Raw genomic sequence first — 20,887 nt, 5'->3', positions numbered from 1 at the left:
CGTTATTGCGGCCAACAAAGACTACCTGGCTCAGTGCTCATATACAGGTAGCCCTATAGTGCAGTGATGTTGCAGAATTAGGGATGTTTAAGATTCACTTCACAGAAAAGACAGGAGTTATGTATGAAACTTTTAATCTTATACTCTTTCAGTCTAAAAGTCAGGCCAGCCAAAATCACATTATAATTTTTCAATGTCTTAACAATTGCAAGACTGGAACAAGCTGGTATTTGCCATTTATTTCCAGAGTACATTGCTAGTCACAGGAAATCTGCAAGTGACTCCCAACTGTCATTCTTTATCCTCTCCTGTAAGAGAGGACATGGAGCCTAAAAAAGCTACAGGAGAGCCCAAATTGCTCAAGTCCTCTCAAGTTCTCCATTCAAATCTCATTCATCTAGAACAGCTTCGCTGGATTATTAATGCTATAGTCCATATCTACTGGCCCTCTCTCATATTGCAACCCCTGAGAACTAAGGCATTCACTGCTCTAGGGTAAAAGAACAGAAAAAGTAATCTTGGATGTTTTCTGAAATATATTTTGCAAGTATTTTAAAAATCAGAAGTTTTATTAGCATCACCTCTCCCAATCCATGACAAACTACAGACCACCAGTAAGATTAGCACTGAAAAGCTGCTGATGCAATAAAAGACCATAACATATGTAATTGAAGCTGTGTATTTTAAAGGCCAAAGGCATCAATAACGCTGAACTGACAATAACAAAGATTTGTCAGCTTTTAAAAGCCTTAAATCTGTGTGGTAGACAAGCCATAGATTTTTCAGCATTTAATATAATTTTAAACAGCTTAATGATTAACAGACAATTGATTACAACATGTTCAGTGGCCAGTATGTTTTACAGGTTCATGCCTATAAGCTATTTGTAGGAATCTAAATACCAGTTTACCTGGACTGAGGCCCCAAAGGAATAACAAGAACCTCTGCAATGTACAGGTCAGACCCTGTAGATACCACAGTCAAAGCTGGAATACTACCCACCAGGCCCCCTTATCTTGCACCCAGGGTAGAACAGGATCCATACTTCTTCCAAATGAGCTACCTAAATAACCAGAGGAGATAGGCTGATACAGATAAATCACACTTTTGTCCCTTGAGTCAAAGGATGTTTAGTTTTGCAATTTAATTGCCCAAGGGGCTTAATGCAGAAGTGCATCAGAAGCAGCAGAAAACAAAAAACAAAAAACCAAAAAAGTTCCTGTACTTTGACAATCTAACCAGTCCATCACTGCTTTACCTTGCATTTTCTGACTCCTCAGCTCATCCTTCCCTTTAGTTCAGATCCTTCACACCACCTTGCCACGTTTTTCCCCCACTACTGACATTATGTACCACACCTGAATATTCCCTGGCTGCATCACTGCAGGGATGACACCTCCTTATCCCCCTCCTACAGGCAGGATGTACTAAACAAGGTTTTTTTCCCTAAGCACATGAATTCTAAGAAGATAACTAAGGGTAGTTAAGGACAGACTATTCTTTTATAGTGAAAATCAGGCTTAGGATTGAGTGAGGACTAAGTCCTAAAGGAATGGTTGCAGAAAGGAGGGTTAACACTGATTGAAAGACAGACCAAGCAGCGTGATGCTGCAAGGACGTTTATTGACAAAACACACAGATATTTGTACTGTTTTAGCCTCTGCATAACAATTTCCAATTGTTCTGTCCACTTGTGGTTTAGTACATAGCAGACCATAATGTACACTTTCTCTTTTGCACAATTACCTACCACAGCAAGCTGTTCTGTTCTTTGGGAGGGGGACAGAGTTTCTGCAGTTCCTTCTTTATGTATCTTTCTCAGTTTCTGCAGCTCTTTCTCACCGCTTTTTCTCACAGCTCTTGTTGTTCAGTCTCCAGCAATTTCAAGCACACTGTTCATGTCATTTAACTCATTCTGCTCTGCAACAGAGGGTCATTAGTGAGTTGGGATTGAGCAGCTAAGAGCCTGCTCTGCTTGTGCCTGGCATGGGTAAAAGTGTAAAGAAACTACTTATAGGCTCCTTAGCCAAGAGAAACCAGAAACCAGGTGATGTTTATAAGCAACACTGCTGCATAACGTACAATTACTATTTTACAATGTTAGGTTCCTACAGGTTTATTTTTATGCAAGAAGAGTGAAATATTAAATCCAAAAGAACTTCAAAGATGAGGACAAAAATGCCTTTTTCATGGCTTGACTCAGCATTAGGTTCTAATTAGGATTACAGCTCTTAGAGGCCCAGAGCAGGCATCTTTACTCCAGCTGCATAAATTCAGGACAATGAAACTATATTATTTATACTTATGAAAGACATATCATATAAAGTTCGCTGTCAGGAAAAGTGCTGTGACTACTGCTGTTGACTTGAAAACTGTAATATTACAAATGCCAGTACCAAACAGCTGGCAGGTGCTTTACAAATGAATTTATAATGGTAACCCAGATATCATTCAGATTATGTACCATGAATTTGCTAGAAGATAAACAATTCAATAAATAGCATTACCAGGATAGCAGTGTGTCCACACATTGAGACAGATGCAAAGTTCAAATCTTCAGATATCATTTGGGGAAGACTATTTAATACTTGACCAATTTAGCGAACAATTTGAAAAAGGTGCTAATTAAAATGTGCCTGGGGCTGTCAGCTGCTGCCAAAATTGCAGAGATGGTCCATTGAAATGTTTCCACTTTGTTATTAAACCAAGCACTTGGACTGGTTCAGGCAAACAGACACCAACTTACCATGATGTTAGCAGAACTCACTTTTGAAACTTCCTATATCTGATAATTGCAACATTTTGGACAGTTCTGCAATATTAAGTCCATGATTAAATGGAAGTGACACCTGGGTAAAAAAGCTAGCAGAAAGTGCTAGATCTTCAGGTATTTATTTTTTAAACCAGCACCACCTTGCAAGATTCTATCTTTTCAGCAATAATGAAAGTAATTGATTTTTAGCTTACTAGGAGAGGAAGTGAGAGAAATTAGATTTACAAACACTTCATTGCCTTTTGCAGCAGTTACTGATAGGACTCGGGAACACTGGCTAGTTTGTGTTGAAAAACTGCTGGATACATTTGTGCCACTTCAACAGGTGATTCCCCAAACACTTTTCACTAATGCAGAGTTGGACCAGTACTAGTGAGATAGAGAAGCAGAATAATCGACAGAATCTTACTATTCCTTCTGCAGGAACAAAACATCTTACTGAGAATGCTGTAGATTCAGACAATAGCCAGGAAGGCCTGCAGCTCCTTCATGCTGTGAAAAACAGCTTTGTCTTGTGAGCAGCTTTGCATGTGAGGAAGATCATGCACTCAACTGGTGACCAAGCAAAACTGCTTCTCTAGTGACCACCCCTTTCAGTTCTCAAATCACCTTTAAATCTGAACTGTCTGCAGTTCAGAGACACTGTCTCTGACTCACTGAACAGCAGGACCTACCAAGGTTCTTCAGCAAGACAGGAATATAAGTTTCCATTTAAGTTTCTAACACAGAGAGCAAAGATTTGTGAGGGCAGAAAGGAGGAAAGGGGAAGCATTTAAAAATATCTTCAAAGGAATAGTGAAAAGTACATAAAAAAAAAAGAAAAGAAACTTTGCAATTCTAGCTTTTTGAAGTTCAGGAATGATTCCCATCCCTGTAAAACCTTCCACTACCCAAACTCCTCCGGATTTTTTTACACTCAAGTTATTGCATATTTAGAGTGTGTTTCCAAGGCACCCTTAGAGAAAGCACATGCCACCAGCGTGCCTGAAGCACATGGCTCCTGTACAAAACAGTGACATGTCTGCTTTAGCACAGGCACCTGGCAAAATTCAGGAGACCTCAGCAGTATCACAAAAGCTTAACCTGAGCCAAAGGGAAATGTCCTATTTAATCAGAAGGTAGGAACAAAAGACAACCAACTCTATATAGATCAACTGGGGAAAAAAAAGAAGTTAAAAAAAAACTAGGGCCAAGAAATTATTTTGCCTTTCAGTTGTAGGAAAGTTTTTTCCTGCCTGTCCAGCTCCATCCTTTCAGCTACTCAATTTTCCCTACCCCTCAAATGGTTCTCACCCTTATGAAGCAGTGTCTCTCAACTTCTCTCAAATTTTTAGAGTTTTACAGCAGGAAAAAGCTGAAGAAACACCTTTTTAACTCACAAGAAAAAGAGCAATCTGGCCCACACTCCTAGCCAGCTGGGATCCTGGACCTCAGTGGGCAGAACATGTAATGAAACAACTTTTGTACCAAATACATATAATGATAGTGGAACTGGGGTCCAGCTCAGCCAACCCCAATCATGGGTCATGATCCTCTTACATGGAATGGAACAGACATCCTCAGCCACTAATGGAGTAGAAGTTGTGTTGGAACATCACAGAAGGGAAAGGTTTAGTTTACTCCATGTCCCAAAAAGGAGCATGGGCCATACTTCACGAACTAAGTGCAGATTTGCCAAAACAAATTAAAACAAGACTTTATAATGAAAAATCATCTTAAGGTTAAAGTATTTCCAATTTTAATTTTCCTCCCTTCTCTTTTTTAATGTGAAGTGCTAATTAGTATTTCCACAACCACGACTAGCATTTTTTTAAAGAAGGATTCACTGATTTATTTGTTAATATACACAAAAATCTTCATATGGAAATTACAAAGTAAGGGCCAAAGCCTGTATCATCAGCTGCTATTTATTAGAGCAAGACAAACCAAACCTTTACAAGCACTGCATCAGAGAAACTAGTAAGCATTTGATTTTTCTTTATCTCTCTGACCTGAACAGCTGATGGAGGAATTATTATTCCTCTGTTAACTTCCCTGTATTTCTTTTGCTAGATAAAAACCTTCAGACATTTTTTTTAGCCTGAAGTACCATTTAGCAATGTCATTTTAGTGTAGTGCCCTTGTTTCTCTCCTATTTTGTCTGTCATTATACAGTCACAAATCATTATACAGTCACAAATCTCCCAAGTGCTCTCTTTCAAATAAAATGGAACACAGGCTTTTTTTAAAAAGGTCATCTTTAAAATTATATACAATAAATTCAACACCAGGAAAAATCTATTTTAACAGCACTTCTCCCTCATCCCACATTTCATCTCCATTGAATATTAAGCAGCACAAATCAAAAGATGGGGCTTGTTGGGCGCTTCAGACTAGAGACATTCCCTTTCACAACCACAGCATTGAAGTGTGATGTAGTGGCATTTCTGTAATTATCGAGGCTAAACCCCAAGACATGGACCACAAGCCCTCCATCATTTTCTCCTGACCCCCAAATCTGAGCTATCATTTTCTTCTTAACATTAATTTCCCATTTATGTTCTTCCCCTGCATCTGTACAGATACTTAAGAGGCAAATAATCTTTCTTCCTATCATAAATCATGCAGATGAGCTTATCAAGTCCAAACAGAGTCTCTGGATTGTTTATGGGAATGAAAAGCTAAAATTAATTTTTAAATGTCAGAAGCACATAGATATTCCAATGGTTTTTCAAGATATAAATTAATCAAACACATTTATGATCATGTAGAATTAAAAAATAAAAGGTCCCATATATCTTTTCAATTTCTGAAGACTGATTTTTATAGTTATTTAGTTATCCAACAACACTGACTGTCAAGCAATGGAGCATTAGCATGACTTCAGTCAATGGGGCTGCTGCCTCTGAAAATCTGAGAAGGCAGCTCCCTGCAGCACTGTTCAACAAGGATGTCCCTTAACCTTTCCCACAACATCACCTTGCTTTCTCCTCTCATTCCTCCTTCTCTACATTATTCCCTTGTTTGGGCTGTAAATCTCTGCTGTTGTGTGGTCTTTTTTCTCTGCTGCTTTCTGACCCAGAGCAAGCTCAGATGCCCACTGGCTGCAGTGACCAACCTTCCTTGCATACATGAGTCCACAGACGGCCACCTTCCCTGTTTTCTTAGTCTTTTTCTTTGCTTTTTCTGTCCCTCTGGAAAACCATTTGCCCCTTAAATTCCTAAAGGAAAGTCAGATTGTCCCCAAATGCTACTCCTGCTCAGACAGTCCATCCTTCCCAAAAATCTCCCTGGGGAGGAAGCCAATGTTTTGTCTTGCCTCCTATAGTTCAAATGCCTTGTGGCAGGCTTAAGAGATCCTGGGCACAGCACTGGCTGTGCCTCCTGCCCACCCACTCATCCCTCTGGCTCTTCCTACACAGGAGGGGCTCAGTTCCTGCTGTCCATCACGGGATGGCTTGGGATGGGAAGGAGACAGCTCAGCAAGGCTTCATATCTTAAATACCACTTTTTGTGCAGCCACAGGAAACCTGCCAAGACCACTGCAAGTGCTTTCTTCTAGCACATGGGGAGTAATCCTTCAAACAAGAGAAGCAGACTGGCAGGTCTCTCCACTCTGGGATGCAGAGAGTGGAGTGCTGCCCCTGCCATGGAGCTGCTGCTGCTGAGGCCAGGCAGCACCAGCCTCATGGGAACCTGAGCAGGACCTGCCTGGGAGTGGAGCAGAGTCAGGATAGGGAAAATGAGGTTGTGCCCCACAGGGGAACAGAGAGGCTCAGAGACCTGTTCAGACAGAGCTACTGCTCTGTCCTTCCTACAACCACTTGGGGATCACACATGTGCCAACCCAGACAGAGGCTGAGCTGCCTCTCATACTGAAGTCTGCATTTTCTCCTCTCAGCTGATCCCAAAATTATGTTTGCTGCAGCTTCTGGCAGCTCACTGGCTCCTCACATCCCACCATGTTCTGCAGGCTGCAGTGGGATCTGTGCTGTGGCAGGATGGCAGCATGGAATGGGAAAGGCTAAAGAGGAGGCTGATCACACTGTCCAAGTGTCCAGATCCAGAGGGATGGATGTCATACAACAGCAAAAGCAGATATTTATCTTGCATGTCCTTAAAAGGACAAGAACAAACTACAAACTAAAATGTGCAAGTATGCAAAGTGAAAATGTCATCAAAAGAAGTCTCTCATCCTTGGAGCACACAGAAGATGAAAACCTCCCCCCTCTCCCCACAGTGTGGCTCCAGTTTATGCAATATTCAGAAGCAAATCAGCCCTAGCACATACTGCATAGGATAACAATGGTCTTTTTACTGTTGAGGGAATGGTTATGTACTGCTTAGATGTTGCCATAAAAGCAGACTTGAAACACTGCCATAAAAATTCACCTGTGCAAGCACACCACTTTCTTCCCCGACCTTGCAAGAACCATAAAGAAGTAGAAACAAAACACCCCAGTAGCAGTCTAGCTTTCAATGAAAAAAAATTACACATGCTGAGGAGATGTAAACCTTTTTTTATCTTCTGTAAGTGCAAATGGCTCTTTGTAAATATATTTAGAACAGTAACATAGTTGCCATGAGGACTGAGTCTAAGTAACCATGTATTAGTTCAAGGGCATTAAAAACCCCATAAATGCTGGAAAATCCTATGAGGAGAACAGCCAATGCTTTCGGTGCACAAATCAGGACTCTGCCTCTCTCCTAAGCTGCTGAAGTCCAAACTTGCAAGCTGGCAGGCAAAGACAAGAGCTTATCATGGCAGAGTGAAGGAAGCTGAGACAGGACAATGGACACCTTCTACCCCACTCTAGAGAATCCATAGCACAAACTTGTGAGAAAGCCACATTGTTAAGACAGGCAAGGTATGTCATGTTTCTCCAGAACATTTCTCCCCAGGAAAAACAAAATAGAGCATTTTGGGGGAACAAAGCTTTATTTCAGTAAATGCTTTTTAAAATAAAAATCTAATCCAACCAGAAATCTGCGTCATAAAATGCTTCATACATGTCTTCGTTTTTCAGGTTAAATATTTTTCCAGTCAATGCCTTTTGGCTACATCCACAGTGGAGATGGCTCACAGCAGGGCTCCTCATGTAGCACAGCTGGAAATGTGTTGATGAAGTCTCTGGTTGTGATACTGAAGGGAAAAAACCCAAATAAGACAAAGCCCATCAAAATGCCTCTACATATGGAATCTCATTCAAAGGTTCAGCAATCTACTCTGTCCCATCACACATCATACACTATGGCTATCAGGCCCTTTGCTGCTTTCCTTAGGGATCTTCCTCTCCTCTTCCTTCCATCCTGGCAGACTGCAAACTGGCATCAAAAACAAGAGCCAAGTTATACACAAATCTGCTGTGGGAGGCCTCACTGACACTCAAATCTTTCTGTGCTGGTGTGCCAATGGAAGAGATCCAGCAGAATTTGGCCACCAAAATTACGGCCCCATCTGAGAAACAGTGCTGCAGGAATTTTCATTCAAAACAAAATCCAATCCAAAGGCAGACTTTTGGAGAAAACCTGTAGAGGATCTCAAGCCAATAACCCTCCAATGCCATCTAGAGCGCTCATCTCTGAAGGAGGTAATACTGAGGGACCTGCCCTGTGGCCAGAGGCAAAAAATCCATGGAATGACCAACATTTCCCGACTGTGATGTGATGGTACTTTACCTGTAGTGAAGGCTGTCAGCAAAAATTTAAGCCCAGAAAATATTTTGTGCCCACTGAGATGCAACAGGGAGTTGAGATCAGCAAAGCATTTGCTAGACTGGCTGCAGAGGCCCCACAGTCTGATGAATAATTAATAAACTTTGGAGACTTAATATAAACTCAAAGGTGGAGTCAACTAGGAACAGAGCTCTAGAGAAAAATCAATAACATCAAAAGCAAAGTAAGGATAAAAACAGTACATCCATTTTGTCTTTGTTCTTCCTCTATCTGTTACAAGCTGAAGCAGGAGGGAAGCGCTCCCTTCAGGCAGCGACAGCGTCTTTTCCCCCTCATGCAAGGAATTTTTGTCCTACGGTACACCCGTGGAGCTGAAATGTATGGAGCTTTCCCACCTCTGGGCACTGCACACTTCTCTACACAAGAAAAATCCCGTGTTTTCAAAGGTGATGAACCCCCTTAGTTCACAATGGCTCCAGCATTCCTGAAAATCAAGTTTTATGCTGGGGGGGTTTTTGGTTGGTTGTGGGGGGTTTTTTTGGGGAGTATTTTTTAGCCATCTTTTCACCGAAAAGCATTCGTTACAGGCTTATCCAGAGAATCAATTAGGTTGGAAAAGACCTCTGAGATCACGGAGTCCAACCTATGCCCTAACACCACCTTGACACTATCCCATGGCACGGAGTGCCACGTCCAGTCCTTAATGAAAGACCTCCAGGGACAGCGACTCCACCAGTTCCCTGCGCATCTAATCACCCTTTCTATGAGGAAATTCTTCCTAATGTCCAACCTAAACCTCCCGTGGCACAGCTTGAGAACACGTCCTCTCATCCTTGTCCCTGGGAAAATAGTGGCACCTTTCCCGTTAATTTCCCGCTAGGACACCTCGGGATCCCGAGGCTCCAAGGGCACGGGAAGCAGACGCGCTGCCAGAAGCCGCAGAGGCACTGCGGGGGCGGACCGGCCCTCACGGCTGTGCCCGCCCCGCCGGCGAGGCAGGAGGAGCGCCAGGCCCCGGAAACCGGAAAGGAGGAAAAAAACCCGAGCGAAACCCCGCCCCCAAACCCCTTCCATTTCCACCCAAACCCCGCCCCGCCCGCCGCCGTGACGTCACGCGCTCCGCCGCTCAGTGCGACGTGTCCCTCGGCCCGCGGTGAGGGCGGCTCGGGGGCCTGGGGGTCCCCCGGGTGCTCCCCGGCCCTGGGAGACGGGGATCGGGGCTGGGCAGCGGGCATTGGGATGGGGCCAGGGATGGGAGATTGTCGGGACTGCGGCAGGCAGGGGGATCTCGGCCGCAGCGAGGGGGAAGGGGCTCGCTGGGACGCGAGAGGGGCCGGCATCACACCGGGAGCCTTCTGCCAGGCTCTGCCAGCTCCTACCAGGGCGTCCGTATGGATTAGTGGGAGCAGATCCCGCCGGTGGTGTCCTGCGTGCGGGGGCAATGCCGGCACACGCCTGTTCTGAGGATAAGGCTCGGGCACAGCGCTCTCTGTCCGTGCTCACCAGCCCCCAGCAGCTTTTGGCGTGGGTGTCCCCTCAGACCAGCGACTTTTGTCTATTTACGCCTTTGGTGGTGTTCTCAGAAACACGGTGTAGGGCGTGAGCTGAAAGCCCAACTGTGATGGGGCTGTTTTCCTCTTCTGGGCTGAAAGGCACGGTTTTCCATATTTTTTTTCTTTTGCGGTCAGAAATAGGCCCTCGTGTTTATTTAGTGAAACAGTGTCTTCATTTCCTGCAAAGTGGAAGTATCTTAGGTTGGAATGTGACACTTTAGGTTATCTTAAGCCTTTAACAAACTTTGTAGGTAACTGCTACTAATGCAATTAAAAAAATCTGGTTTTCAGTATGTATGTGGAGCCATCAATGCTAAATGTGTGTGTCTTTGCAGGCAATCATGGATCAGGTAATGCAATTTGTGGAACCTAGCCGTCAGTTTGTGAAAGATTCCATACGACTTGTTAAGAGATGCACCAAGCCTGACAGGAAAGGTAAAGCACACAATAAACCAGATTACAGTCCTTATTTTGTCTTGTGTCTTAGCACATGTCTTTCCATGTGTCACTTCTGTTGATTTGTTTGCTGTGGATGTTTCTCAGCTGCCAGTATGAGATTTAAACCTGAGCTGTAGTTGTCTAAATGTGAATGTGTTTAAGGGTCTGGGTATAATAAACACACATATGTAGGTGTGTGAGTGGTACTAAAATTCACTTTAGGAGTGAGGTTAAGTAGCTGAAATTCAGTGCTCCACAGTTGCCAGTCATTTCCTGATTGGGACAGGAACAATTTTGTCACTGGGATTAGGGAAGAGGAGGTTTTGGACTAGAGAGGCCCTGGGGAGAAGCTATAACTAAAACCAGAATGCAGCTGGTCCTCTGCAAGTTACGGTGCTTTATTCACATGCTCAGAGTGAACAGGTCTGGGACTTAAGTTTGCTATTGAGATCCATAAGGAACTTCATTCCTTGTCAGACTGGCAGGTTTCTGAGGGGCTGTTGACCTTCTTTGTCAACTTCATCGTTGCTGTCCTAAAGTAATTGAAAATATCCCAAGTATTCGATTTTTGTGGAGTCTTAGAGTGCTGTCCTCCTGTGACAGGCATAAATACAGATTTTCTATTTTTGATGCTGTGTTAAAGATTATTTTCAGGGCTTGTAGGGATGTAAAGGAAATGTGATGGATAAATGTTCTATGCATTGTCATTGTGGTTATTTTTTGTGATCAGCCATTCTTTGTGGAAATCTGCATCTTCTCATTGAAAATCTCACCTGTTTTCTAAAAAAGTGGGTTTGATTCTCAGCAACTGTGCAGACTTTGAAGTGTTTCATTATTAACGTAGTTCTGTAAAGAGAGATCTCTCCTTTGGTCTCTGCAGTGCACATATGTATGCCATACATGAGACATCCTAACAAATTTTTTTTTCTTGTTATTTTGCAGAGTTCCAGAAGATTGCTATGGCAACAGCAATAGGCTTTGCAATAATGGGATTTATTGGTTTCTTTGTCAAATTGATCCATATCCCAATCAACAATATAATTGTGTAAGTGAATATGGCCTTCAGTTTCACTACATTTTTACCTGTTCAGTTTTAAACAGAGGACATCAGTGAGCCCTGTAAAACCCATGTTGGTTTAGTGTCTGTGCATTTAGTGTAATATGACAAGTATTACTTGATTTAAAGGACTTTATGAGCAATGTTAATGAACTTTATCTTAATTCAGCATGCTGCAAAGTATTAGAACCATAGTTCTCAAGGTTTTCTCTGAGTATGCTGCTTCAAAACTGAATGTTAGATATTTTGATCTCCAGTTCCTCACTGTATGTTTGCCCACAGAACAATTATCCTATTTAGATCTTAAATGCTCTTACTGTTTCCAGTTCATAGTCTGGGTATCCAGAGTAAATGGATGGATGGTAAGGTAAAGAAAACGGAGAGGGTATGCTGTAGGATGACAGGGCACAGAAAAAGGTTGGCCTTGTTTAATTTACAGACTGTTAGATATGTTTGAAACATTGTTTTATGTCTAACTGCATCCTGTAAAATGCCTTTTGGAATGAATATTACATCATGAAGAATTTGAACTTCAGGTTGACTGGCCCCATGGTAGTGACATACTAACAGTACCATATTCTCCAGAGCTAATGTGATCCCCTCTCCAGCACTGGAAGAGGTTAAAGACCATTCTGTGTCCATAATATGTGACTCCCTTATACCTGTAAGAGTGGTCATCTAGGCAAGGAGTGTTTGAAAATGGGAAATAAGCTGTAATGCTTGTCCTAACAGGGCCGTGGTGGGAGGATAAAGTAAGATTTTAGGTGGGATCACTTGATCACAGTTCATTAGTTGAAACCGATTACTTTGTTCTCTCAACAGAGGTGGCTGAATATTCATCATGAAGAAGACAGTTGTGACACCTGCTGCAGTGATTTCACAGCTTTAATTTGTTTGATATTAAACAAGCTCAGTTTGCGTTTTCAAACGTTCTTGTCGTCTTTTACTTTTTTAAAGTGTATGTGATCATACCTGTCTGCAGGCTTGCTTTTTTTTTTTTTCTGTAATAGTAGTTGTGTGCTTTACTTGTTTTGTTACTTCTTTTAACCACGGTAGAATCATTCAGGTGGGAAGGAGGCTTGGAAGATCTCTAGTCCAATGTCCTGCTTGATGCTGGGTCAGTGTTGCATTCTGATGAGGTTGCCTAAGGTTTTCTCCAATCAAATAGTGAAAGCTTCCATGGGGGACAGCTGTATGACCTCTCTCCAGGAGATGTTTACAAAGCAGTAAATTAAGCTTTGGAACAGCATTGTTCTAGCAAAAGCAGACTGCAAGAAAACAGCCTTTCTCTATTCTTTCAAGTGGTGTAAGAGTGTATGGGAATTCCTGTCAATTTCTGGAATAACCATAATTATCACTAATTCCTTTCTGCATTTGGGAGTCATGCTAGGTTATAGTATGTACTTGACAGGAAAAAAACCTCATGTCAAACAAAGAAATTGCATTGCCAGTCCTTATTCTGATGGCATAATTAAAAAACCCAAACATAATTGATTACTGAGATACAGCATTTGAGGATAATTTAGTTGTCGGAGACACTAAGCAGTCCTTCAGCAAATCCACAACTTGCTCACACTGTTGGATAGGATATATACCCATTTTGGATCCTGTTCTGTACATAGAATTATATTGGCCCCCTGCATGTTGACCTGGAAGTTTCTATTATTTTATGTTATTGCATATTTTGATTTTAAGAACTAAGCCTGCAAAAACTCTGGTAGATGCAATGCTTTTCCTCCTCAGATTGAGATTAAGACATTTCATTCACTTCAAAAATCTTACTGTAAGCATTTGGTATTTGCAGAAGGCACAAGGGTACTTCTGCTACAGACTTAAAGCACTTAATACTGGGACATCTGATACTGGTATTACAGCAAAACTGAAGCTTCTTCAGTACACTAATTTGCTTCCTAAGTAGAAAAGTTCAATTATTATTCTTGAGAAATCTTCACCAGCACCTACATATGTTACAAACCAGGACAGAAAAACGAGATTAGTTATTCTTAGTGCTATCACCTTGTGATACAGTTATACTGTGTGCAACTGGATACTGTATTTCTTTTTGGCAGGACAGGAAAAATAGTTTAGTATTGGAATAAAAATTTTGTAAAAGTAGCCTGCACTAACCAGATAAGCAGCAGCAGTTTCTTTATATTCATTTTGCTTTGTGGTTGTAGTGAGTGGCTGCTCATGCATCTTCTGATTAAGTAGATTTACCAGAATGAAGTACTCTATTACAGCAAGTAATTTTGATTCAATCTCAAGTGACTTTTATTTCAGACTTCTTTTTCATTCAATACAGAAAATCAGTGCCTGCTTCCATCATGCAGCAGCTTTCCTGTCTTAATTCAGTGAAATTTTGTAGTAATTTGAGTCGTGTCAGATCAGAAAAGGCAGCTGTAGCTGATCTTAGCTCTTGATAGCCATTGTCCACAGCAGAGGTTTGTCCGTCTCGATGGTCACAATCCCGGAGTCGTCATAGGTGTTGGAAGTACTGACGAGTGTTCCAAACTTCAGCACCTGGTTAGCTGTGAAAAGAAAGGAAGAGACTGAGTGGTTCTCTACAACAATAAAAAGACCTCAGTGCATTTGATTTGAAAGACCACTGCTCCCACAAAGAACAAAAAAGTAGCTGAATAAATTCAAACTGGATAAACATTACCTAGTTAAAAGGCTTGTATGAGATTTTTCAATGACCTGAAGAGGCAATAAATTAATCCCCAAATTAACAGTTTGAATTTACAGCAGGTTATTACAAAAGCAGTGTGGATAATCATCAGTGGATAATCATCAGAGTTTCACATCTGGAAATTTGTATTTCATCAGAATCAGTTCAAATACTAGTGCTAGAAAAGGTATTTAATGTAAAACAAAGAGAATCTTACTGTAGTTCCAAACTTGGGATTTGCTTTAGCTCAGCAACTAGCCTATAATCTTTTAAAACATGAACAGTTCTAAACAAAGGCCAGCAGTGAAAAGTGATATTTAGCAACTTCGAATTAAGGGACTTGAATCTTTACTTCTATTGGATGTGAGGTAGGTGTTTGTGTACATTAGAAATAATAAATAGCAAACCGTGCAGTTAAAGTTCTGCTTTTCATTTCTTCCCTTTTGAGATGGCGTTGTTTGCATGTTGCAAACATATCAGCTTCCTTAAAGGCACTCTAGAACTACTCAGTTCTGTGGTAGTCCTTGCTCATAGGAAGGTTCAGAGTAAGAACTCTAATACTATCCTCTGATTAGGCTTGTAAAACAAGCCAAATGACAGCTCTTTCCCACTGGCAGCTCAGAAAAACACTTCCATGGAGGATACAATGACAGCTGCAGCTGGGGAGGATTGTTCTGGAAGATCAGCAAGTCTGTGTGACCTATCAGAATTGCCAAATTGTGCATTGCTACCAAAGTAAAAATCCTCTGGATTTGCTATTAAGTGACCTAATGCAAAGGAAGTTCTCCCTTTGGTCAAAAGGAGTGCAAAACAACTTATTAAGCTCTATTTTGTGATTTGCACAAGAGATACATTTTCCAGTGCTGGGTATGAATGCTGGCTGTAGTAAACCTGGGTGTAGTGCATTACTACAATGCATGCACTGTCTGGCCCTTGCTGGAAGCTGCACAGGGGGAACTGATCTTGCCAGGCTCTATTGCTTTAAAAGGAAGGATGTTCAGACAAAAGCCAGGCTATGTATTTCAGTGTCTCTTCTGCCAAATCTGTGCTTGCTCTACTTATTCCTGCTCCTACACTTGTTACTAGGTTGAAGTGAACTGAAGAGGAGGTTTCAGCTGCTAGCTGAATTTGTTGGCGCGAGAGTAACACCCAAGTTTCACTACTGCAAATGGAAGAATCCTGCCATTTCAAGTTCAGGGGCTGGGAGCATAACTGCTATGCAGTGCAGAAATCCAGCAAGGAGAAAAGAAAAAAACCCCAGCACTACTGTACTATATCAATTGTGTACCTAAAATAAAGGAGCTAGATTCTGTCAGGATGCTTTTGGACACACACCAGTACCAGGCAGGCTCCTAGACAGATGCCAGGATGGATGAGTTTTGGTGTTTGCCTTTGGAAGACAGCAGAGGCCACAGGGGCTGTGTCTTGCCGGAAAACACAAATTTCCCAAATTGCAGATAAACAAGTCATTTAGTGCTGAGGTAACATGGGTAGAGTTCCCTGAGTAAAAATATTCCCAAAATACTCTGTTAAGTGCTGTGGTCAAGCTATGAGTGTTTCCAGTGAGTTTTAAGTAGGAAAGAAGCTTAAATACTTTAAAACATTTGCTGACACACAAATTACCTTCTTTTGGTTACTATATATTGAAACTTGAAGGGGGTGGGGAGGAAGAACTTTTTTGATGAACTACTGTATAAACCCACTCGTTTAGTATCATTTATTGCTTCTTGCTTAAGACTCAGAATAATACTCAATGTTTCACAGCTTTGCATATAAAATAATGGCTCTGCAGAAGGCAAGAATTAACAACAACATGGCAGCTTAATGAAACAAAATCTAAAGCTGTATTTCTTAGTGCATAAAATCAAGTGAAAATGAGAGCCTTTTTTTTCCCTTTCAATAGAAAATTCTAGCCCACTAGATGGAGCCTTTTATCTTTATCATGTTTTATGCTGGGTGAGGATCATAGTGTGAAATAGTGAAATGAAAAAGAATGCAAAAACTGTTAAACAGTACTGCTGATTCACGTGGCTCAAATGGACCAATTCCAAGCACTTGGTTTCACACTAGCCAACATTTCAACTAACATAATTAAAAATGTATGTTTTCCATTCCATAAATGAACAGTAATTAATATAAAAAACCTAGGTTTGAGCTGGTAAAGGAAATAAGAGGATGTGCAAACCTACTGCTGCTAGGCAAACTTCCTGCTGTTTCATGCATTCTGATGGAAGTTTACAAGGTCAAAGAAGTGGTAAGTTTTATCAGTTCACACCCAATCCATTCCTTTTTTTTAAAAGTGAATTTTAATTTTGTTAAGTCCTACCAAGAACTTATGTCTTGGGGAAAAAAAACCCCAACCTATTACAACACACATTTTCACTATTGAGATTACTTTTCAAGATACAGATTCTGAAGAAAAGCACCTTTTTATTTTCTACTATTTAGTAAATAGTTTTGCTATAATTGGGTAGCAAATCAAATTTTAATAAAGGATTCCACACTGCAATTAAAAAAATATCCAAAACTCAAAACCTCTGGAAATTCTATAATTTTCTAATTAAAAGAAATCTTATTTTGGATCATTGAAAGCTTTCTTTTTGACCAATAGTAGTCACTTTAAAGCCTTGATTTGGATAAACCCATAAGTGATTAAGAGAAATACCCCTCACCATTAGAAGTTTTGTTGAGTGCTTTAGTTCCGATCAAATTGAGTTTACTGATAATGGATTGTTGCTGAGAAAAATACCCAGCTTCTCCACTGTAGCTATACCATTTTATCATTACTCTCCATTTACCAAGTCAGCAAGGACTTCTTCCAATACTAGAAGCAAAGGGTTTTCCTGCCTTTTTATGGAAGGGGAGGGAAAAAAACACACCAATATCCACCCACACCCCCAAACTCCTCACCCAACAAAATCTACCATGAGACAGTTTTTTTTTGGTGTGTCTCGTGTTCTTACCAGTAAGAAATTTCTGCCTGATGGATTGCAGCACATCACTTATTCAGACCTAAACATGGGCATGGAGAGGACTGACTTTGATGGAGGAATGTTTCTCTAACAGTTTTTGTTTTGTTTAGATGGTGTTTCAATCTGCCAGGGTTTGAGAATGTTGGACACAATTTAAGAGAAGAAAACTGAGGGCATATAGGCGAGCTTCCCAAAGGAGCATAATCACAAAGATCACTACTTCTTAGACACCTGTTTTGCTGACCAAATTACATGACAGAAGAGATCTCAGTAACCACAAGACTGGCACTATTTTATTGCTCTTACTCTGATGATTAAAAAAAGTATACAAATCCTAGGATGCTATATGAAAAATGTTAATCTCAGAGGTAAAATTTTGAAAATTCATTAATCTTATGGATGCCAGAACAACATTTGGAAATGGTAGCAGAATGCACCCTATAGGTAATTAAATTACAGAAATAATCAAAAACCAAAACCTAAAAATTTATTTTAAAATCTCATCCTAGTTATCCTTCTACCACAGTAGGGAGTTATTTTTGAGTGGCTGGTACTGAAAGTCAGTTATTTTTGAGTGGCTGGTACAGTAAGCCTTGCTTGTAATCCTTGTGCTGCTGGCTTTCAGCCTGGAAACTGAGAAATAGTGTGGCCTAGTTATAACTAGATTGGAGGTCATCATGTCAAGTGCTGCAAAAATACTCTCAACATCAGGTAATTCCTCTTAATGAATCTATTCATAATCTAGTAGACTTATAATTTCTATGTTCCATTGTACTATTTAGGACACTTAAAGTTCAGTGCAGAAAAGAGAATTTATCTATCTAAAAAAAAACCAAACAAACCAACCAAGATTTCATTTACATCTTAGAAGCTGCACTTAAGTAGTGCTTGAGGGAGACACGTTTAGAGAAAAACTTAATCCTAAATTTGTTCAGAGAAAAACTTCTTCCTAAACTTGTCATATATGGCAAAACCAAATTGTGTCAGGGTCTCACTATTGTCACCACAAATGGCTCAGGACCAAAGACTATCATGTGAAGCATGTCCCACATGGACACTGTGATACTTATGCTATGCTGCCTTTCCTCAACTGTGTCTCAATTACTTCCTGAAATATGTAAAGTCACACCTTGCTGGTTTTCACCACTGAAAATAGAAACAAGGGAAGGAATACAAGCAGATTGCCACTGCTGACATGAATGTGGGGAATATTAAAAGTATTAATTATTAATTAAAAGCCGTATTATAGTGAATGTAATACTCTTCTCCCTAGGCAAATGCTGCATCAAAATTATAGAAAATTAAGATCAATAAGCTGAAACACAAGCTAAAGTGAAATATTGAATCACCATTTGGTATCCTATTACAGTTTATCTGGAGAGGATTTCCCTGAAGTTCTGTTAGGAGCAAAAATCTGCATTTAAATGGAGATACATTAGTAATGCATGAGCTAGTACTTTGCAGGTCACCCTGTGTCTGCAGAACAGCATCATTAATTTTGCTATTTACAAATAAAAATCCCAAGTAGATTGTAGGCTGATCTTCCTTCCATTCCTCCTAGGTTTACACTTGTGGTTAGGCTGACTTCACTGGAGTTAATCTTGATTTACACTGATGGATACAAAGGAAAAATTGGGTGCTTGATCTCTGTGCAGTGGGAACTGCAAAACTAGAAGTTGCAAATAACAGTAATTTACAATAAAACATGAACTATTTTCAATAGTGATACAACAGAAGTACCACAAAGGCTTGCTGAGTCTGCTGGGAGGGGCTGACTACCCTGCTAGTCAGATTCCCTCAGGGCCAAGGGGAGTTTGGAATAAGCAGAAACTGCATTGGGCATTTTTTATAACCATTATAGCTTTGGGTGCCTGGTTCTGTGGCACAGAACAATGGTTTTATAATCTCAATGCATTCATACAAGCAGACTTAGGAAAGGGTTGAGAGGATGTGGGAGGGAGGGGGGCCAGCAGGCAGGGCCAGGTGGCTTTTCCACCAGTTTAGGTGCTGGCAAAAACTCTTGGCCAGGGCTCTGCAGCACAGGCTGCCTGGCCTCACACTGGAGGGATTTTAGGAGGCTACAACAAAAGTTTAAGGGCTGTCAAAGCTTCACAATTTCATTTAAAAAGAGAAAAAAATATAATAACAGAACTGTGTGTTCTACCCTGGATAGAAACCACTCATGTTGAGAGAGCCTTCAGAAATGCAAATGAATGTCAGAAGTTTTCAAATTTATTTTCAGCACACTTTTTTTTTTCCTCCACGTATTTTTTTCCAGCTTTGTAATAATGGCAGTACTGCAAGAATAGCTCAAAGTCTTCCTGTCACATCACCCGCTTGGTGGCAATTTAAAATGATTAGCTGATAAAAATGATGCTAAGAAAAACTGCTTTCTACACTAAGGTCTCTGCTGCTACTACTGCTTCACCAAGATCAACAAGAATCATTAACTGTATGGAGTTTCTACAGCTATTAGCAGGATTTTAGCACTACCAGCAAGATGTGCTTCTGTGTTTGTTCAAAATCACATTAGCATCTTAACTTAATTAAAGGGGCCTGGAAAATTAAACAAGGAAACTCTACGTACTGTTTTCAGTAGTGCCTTTCTAGTCTAGATGTTATGATAAAATTGTAACAGGAGTGATCTAGCAAAACCATGAAGTAAGTCAGAGAAATAGCTGTTTCACTAAGCTAAAGGCAAAGCCAGGCTACAAAGTAATTTTTAGAATTGAGTCTAGCCAGTAAGAAGTAGGGTGTTTACTTAATTTTTGATGCTTTCCACTAAGTTTGTATGTTTCTCAAACTGCTAACAACTCTGAGGTGCTGTACAGGTGACAGGTACTATTAATAATAGTGTTAGAGCACTGAAGAAACAGCTGCAGAAATAAAATGTAGCTTCAGTTTGACAGTCGCTGCTGTAGAGATTTTGCATATAAGCTAGACAAAATAACTTGTTGCTATTTTGGTCTGTCTCTACTTCATGTTGTGAGATAAAGAACACTATTCTCATGAGAAAAAGGGCAAGAGTAACACTGAGATGCATCAGCTAATGAATTGTCTTACTGCTAACTTGTCCATAAGACACCTCATAGCACACATCATCCTATTACATTGTCATCTTTAGAGGCATTACTTAGTCACACAAAGCTGAGGATGGCAATCTGGTGCAACACTGAAACCTGAGATTAGCTCAAAACAATGGTGTTCTGTCACAGCATTTAGGTCTGAAGCTCTGGTTTGACATGACAGCAAAGAACCTAAAAATACTTGCTATTTTGAAAGCTGTTACACTGTCAAGTTGATATGATGCATGTAGCAGTGAAATCTACTGAATTTGTTAGAGAAAGATATCCAAATCATCCTAGCAATTGACCACAGACAGTGCTGCAGAAGGAGTGAAATTCCCCCTACATTCCTCATGACTGGGCTGTTGGAAACAGGGAGGAGAGATGGGAAGAGGAAGGACAGTGAATCTTCCTCACCCAAATCTCAGGTCTAGGTGACTACATCCATGTACTCAGGCTTTGAACAACATAGCACCAGAAAAGTGTTTCAGCACAACCAGATCCAGGACTGACCAAGATCAACAAGTCACCTCTAGCTACAGTAATTTTCCAGCACTTCATATACAACTAAAAAAAAAACAAACAACACTCTTTCACAAACCCCTATAATCCTTCAACAGGTTTTAAAGTGTGATATTAGTTATGAAGAGAACACAATGTTAATTATTTTTCCTTTCTATTCTTTGGACTCCTACAAAATCCTGTC

General features: G+C 40.6%; 2 protein-coding genes across 4 annotated transcripts in view; one reads left to right on the top strand and one right to left on the bottom strand.

Moving 5' to 3' along the window:
• The first annotated feature begins 9,501 nt into the window (after window positions 1-9,501).
• On the top strand, window positions 9,502-12,404 carry SEC61G (SEC61 translocon subunit gamma). Of its 2 annotated transcripts, XM_058028058.1 has the most exons (4): window positions 9,502-9,581; window positions 10,317-10,416; window positions 11,362-11,464; window positions 12,299-12,404. In XM_058028058.1, exons 2-4 carry the CDS (start codon window positions 10,323-10,325, stop codon window positions 12,306-12,308), a joined length of 207 nt encoding a protein of 68 aa, XP_057884041.1. In that variant the 5' UTR covers window positions 9,502-9,581; window positions 10,317-10,322; the 3' UTR covers window positions 12,309-12,404. The 2 variants fall into 2 exon arrangements, with proteins under 2 accessions (XP_057884041.1, XP_057884032.1); XM_058028049.1 differs by lacking the exon at window positions 9,502-9,581 and having other exon boundaries at window positions 10,295-10,416.
• A 1,319-nt stretch (window positions 12,405-13,723) lies between these two features.
• Window positions 13,724-20,887, bottom strand: part of TPK1 (thiamin pyrophosphokinase 1) — a 302,576-nt gene continuing 295,412 nt past the window's right edge. For both annotated transcript variants that reach the window (XM_058028031.1, XM_058028038.1), the window contains one exon: window positions 13,724-14,004. In XM_058028031.1, the coding sequence (XP_057884014.1) occupies window positions 13,886-14,004 (119 nt within the window). In that variant the 3' untranslated portion in view covers window positions 13,724-13,885. The remainder of the gene's footprint in view (window positions 14,005-20,887) is intronic.

This window comes from Melospiza georgiana, chromosome 1, assembly GCF_028018845.1.
Source record: "Melospiza georgiana isolate bMelGeo1 chromosome 1, bMelGeo1.pri, whole genome shotgun sequence".
NCBI classification, from domain to species: Eukaryota; Metazoa; Chordata; class Aves; order Passeriformes; family Passerellidae; genus Melospiza; species Melospiza georgiana.
The sequence above is the reverse complement of the archived record's forward strand: the minus strand, read 5'-3'. Positions and strand labels throughout refer to the sequence as shown.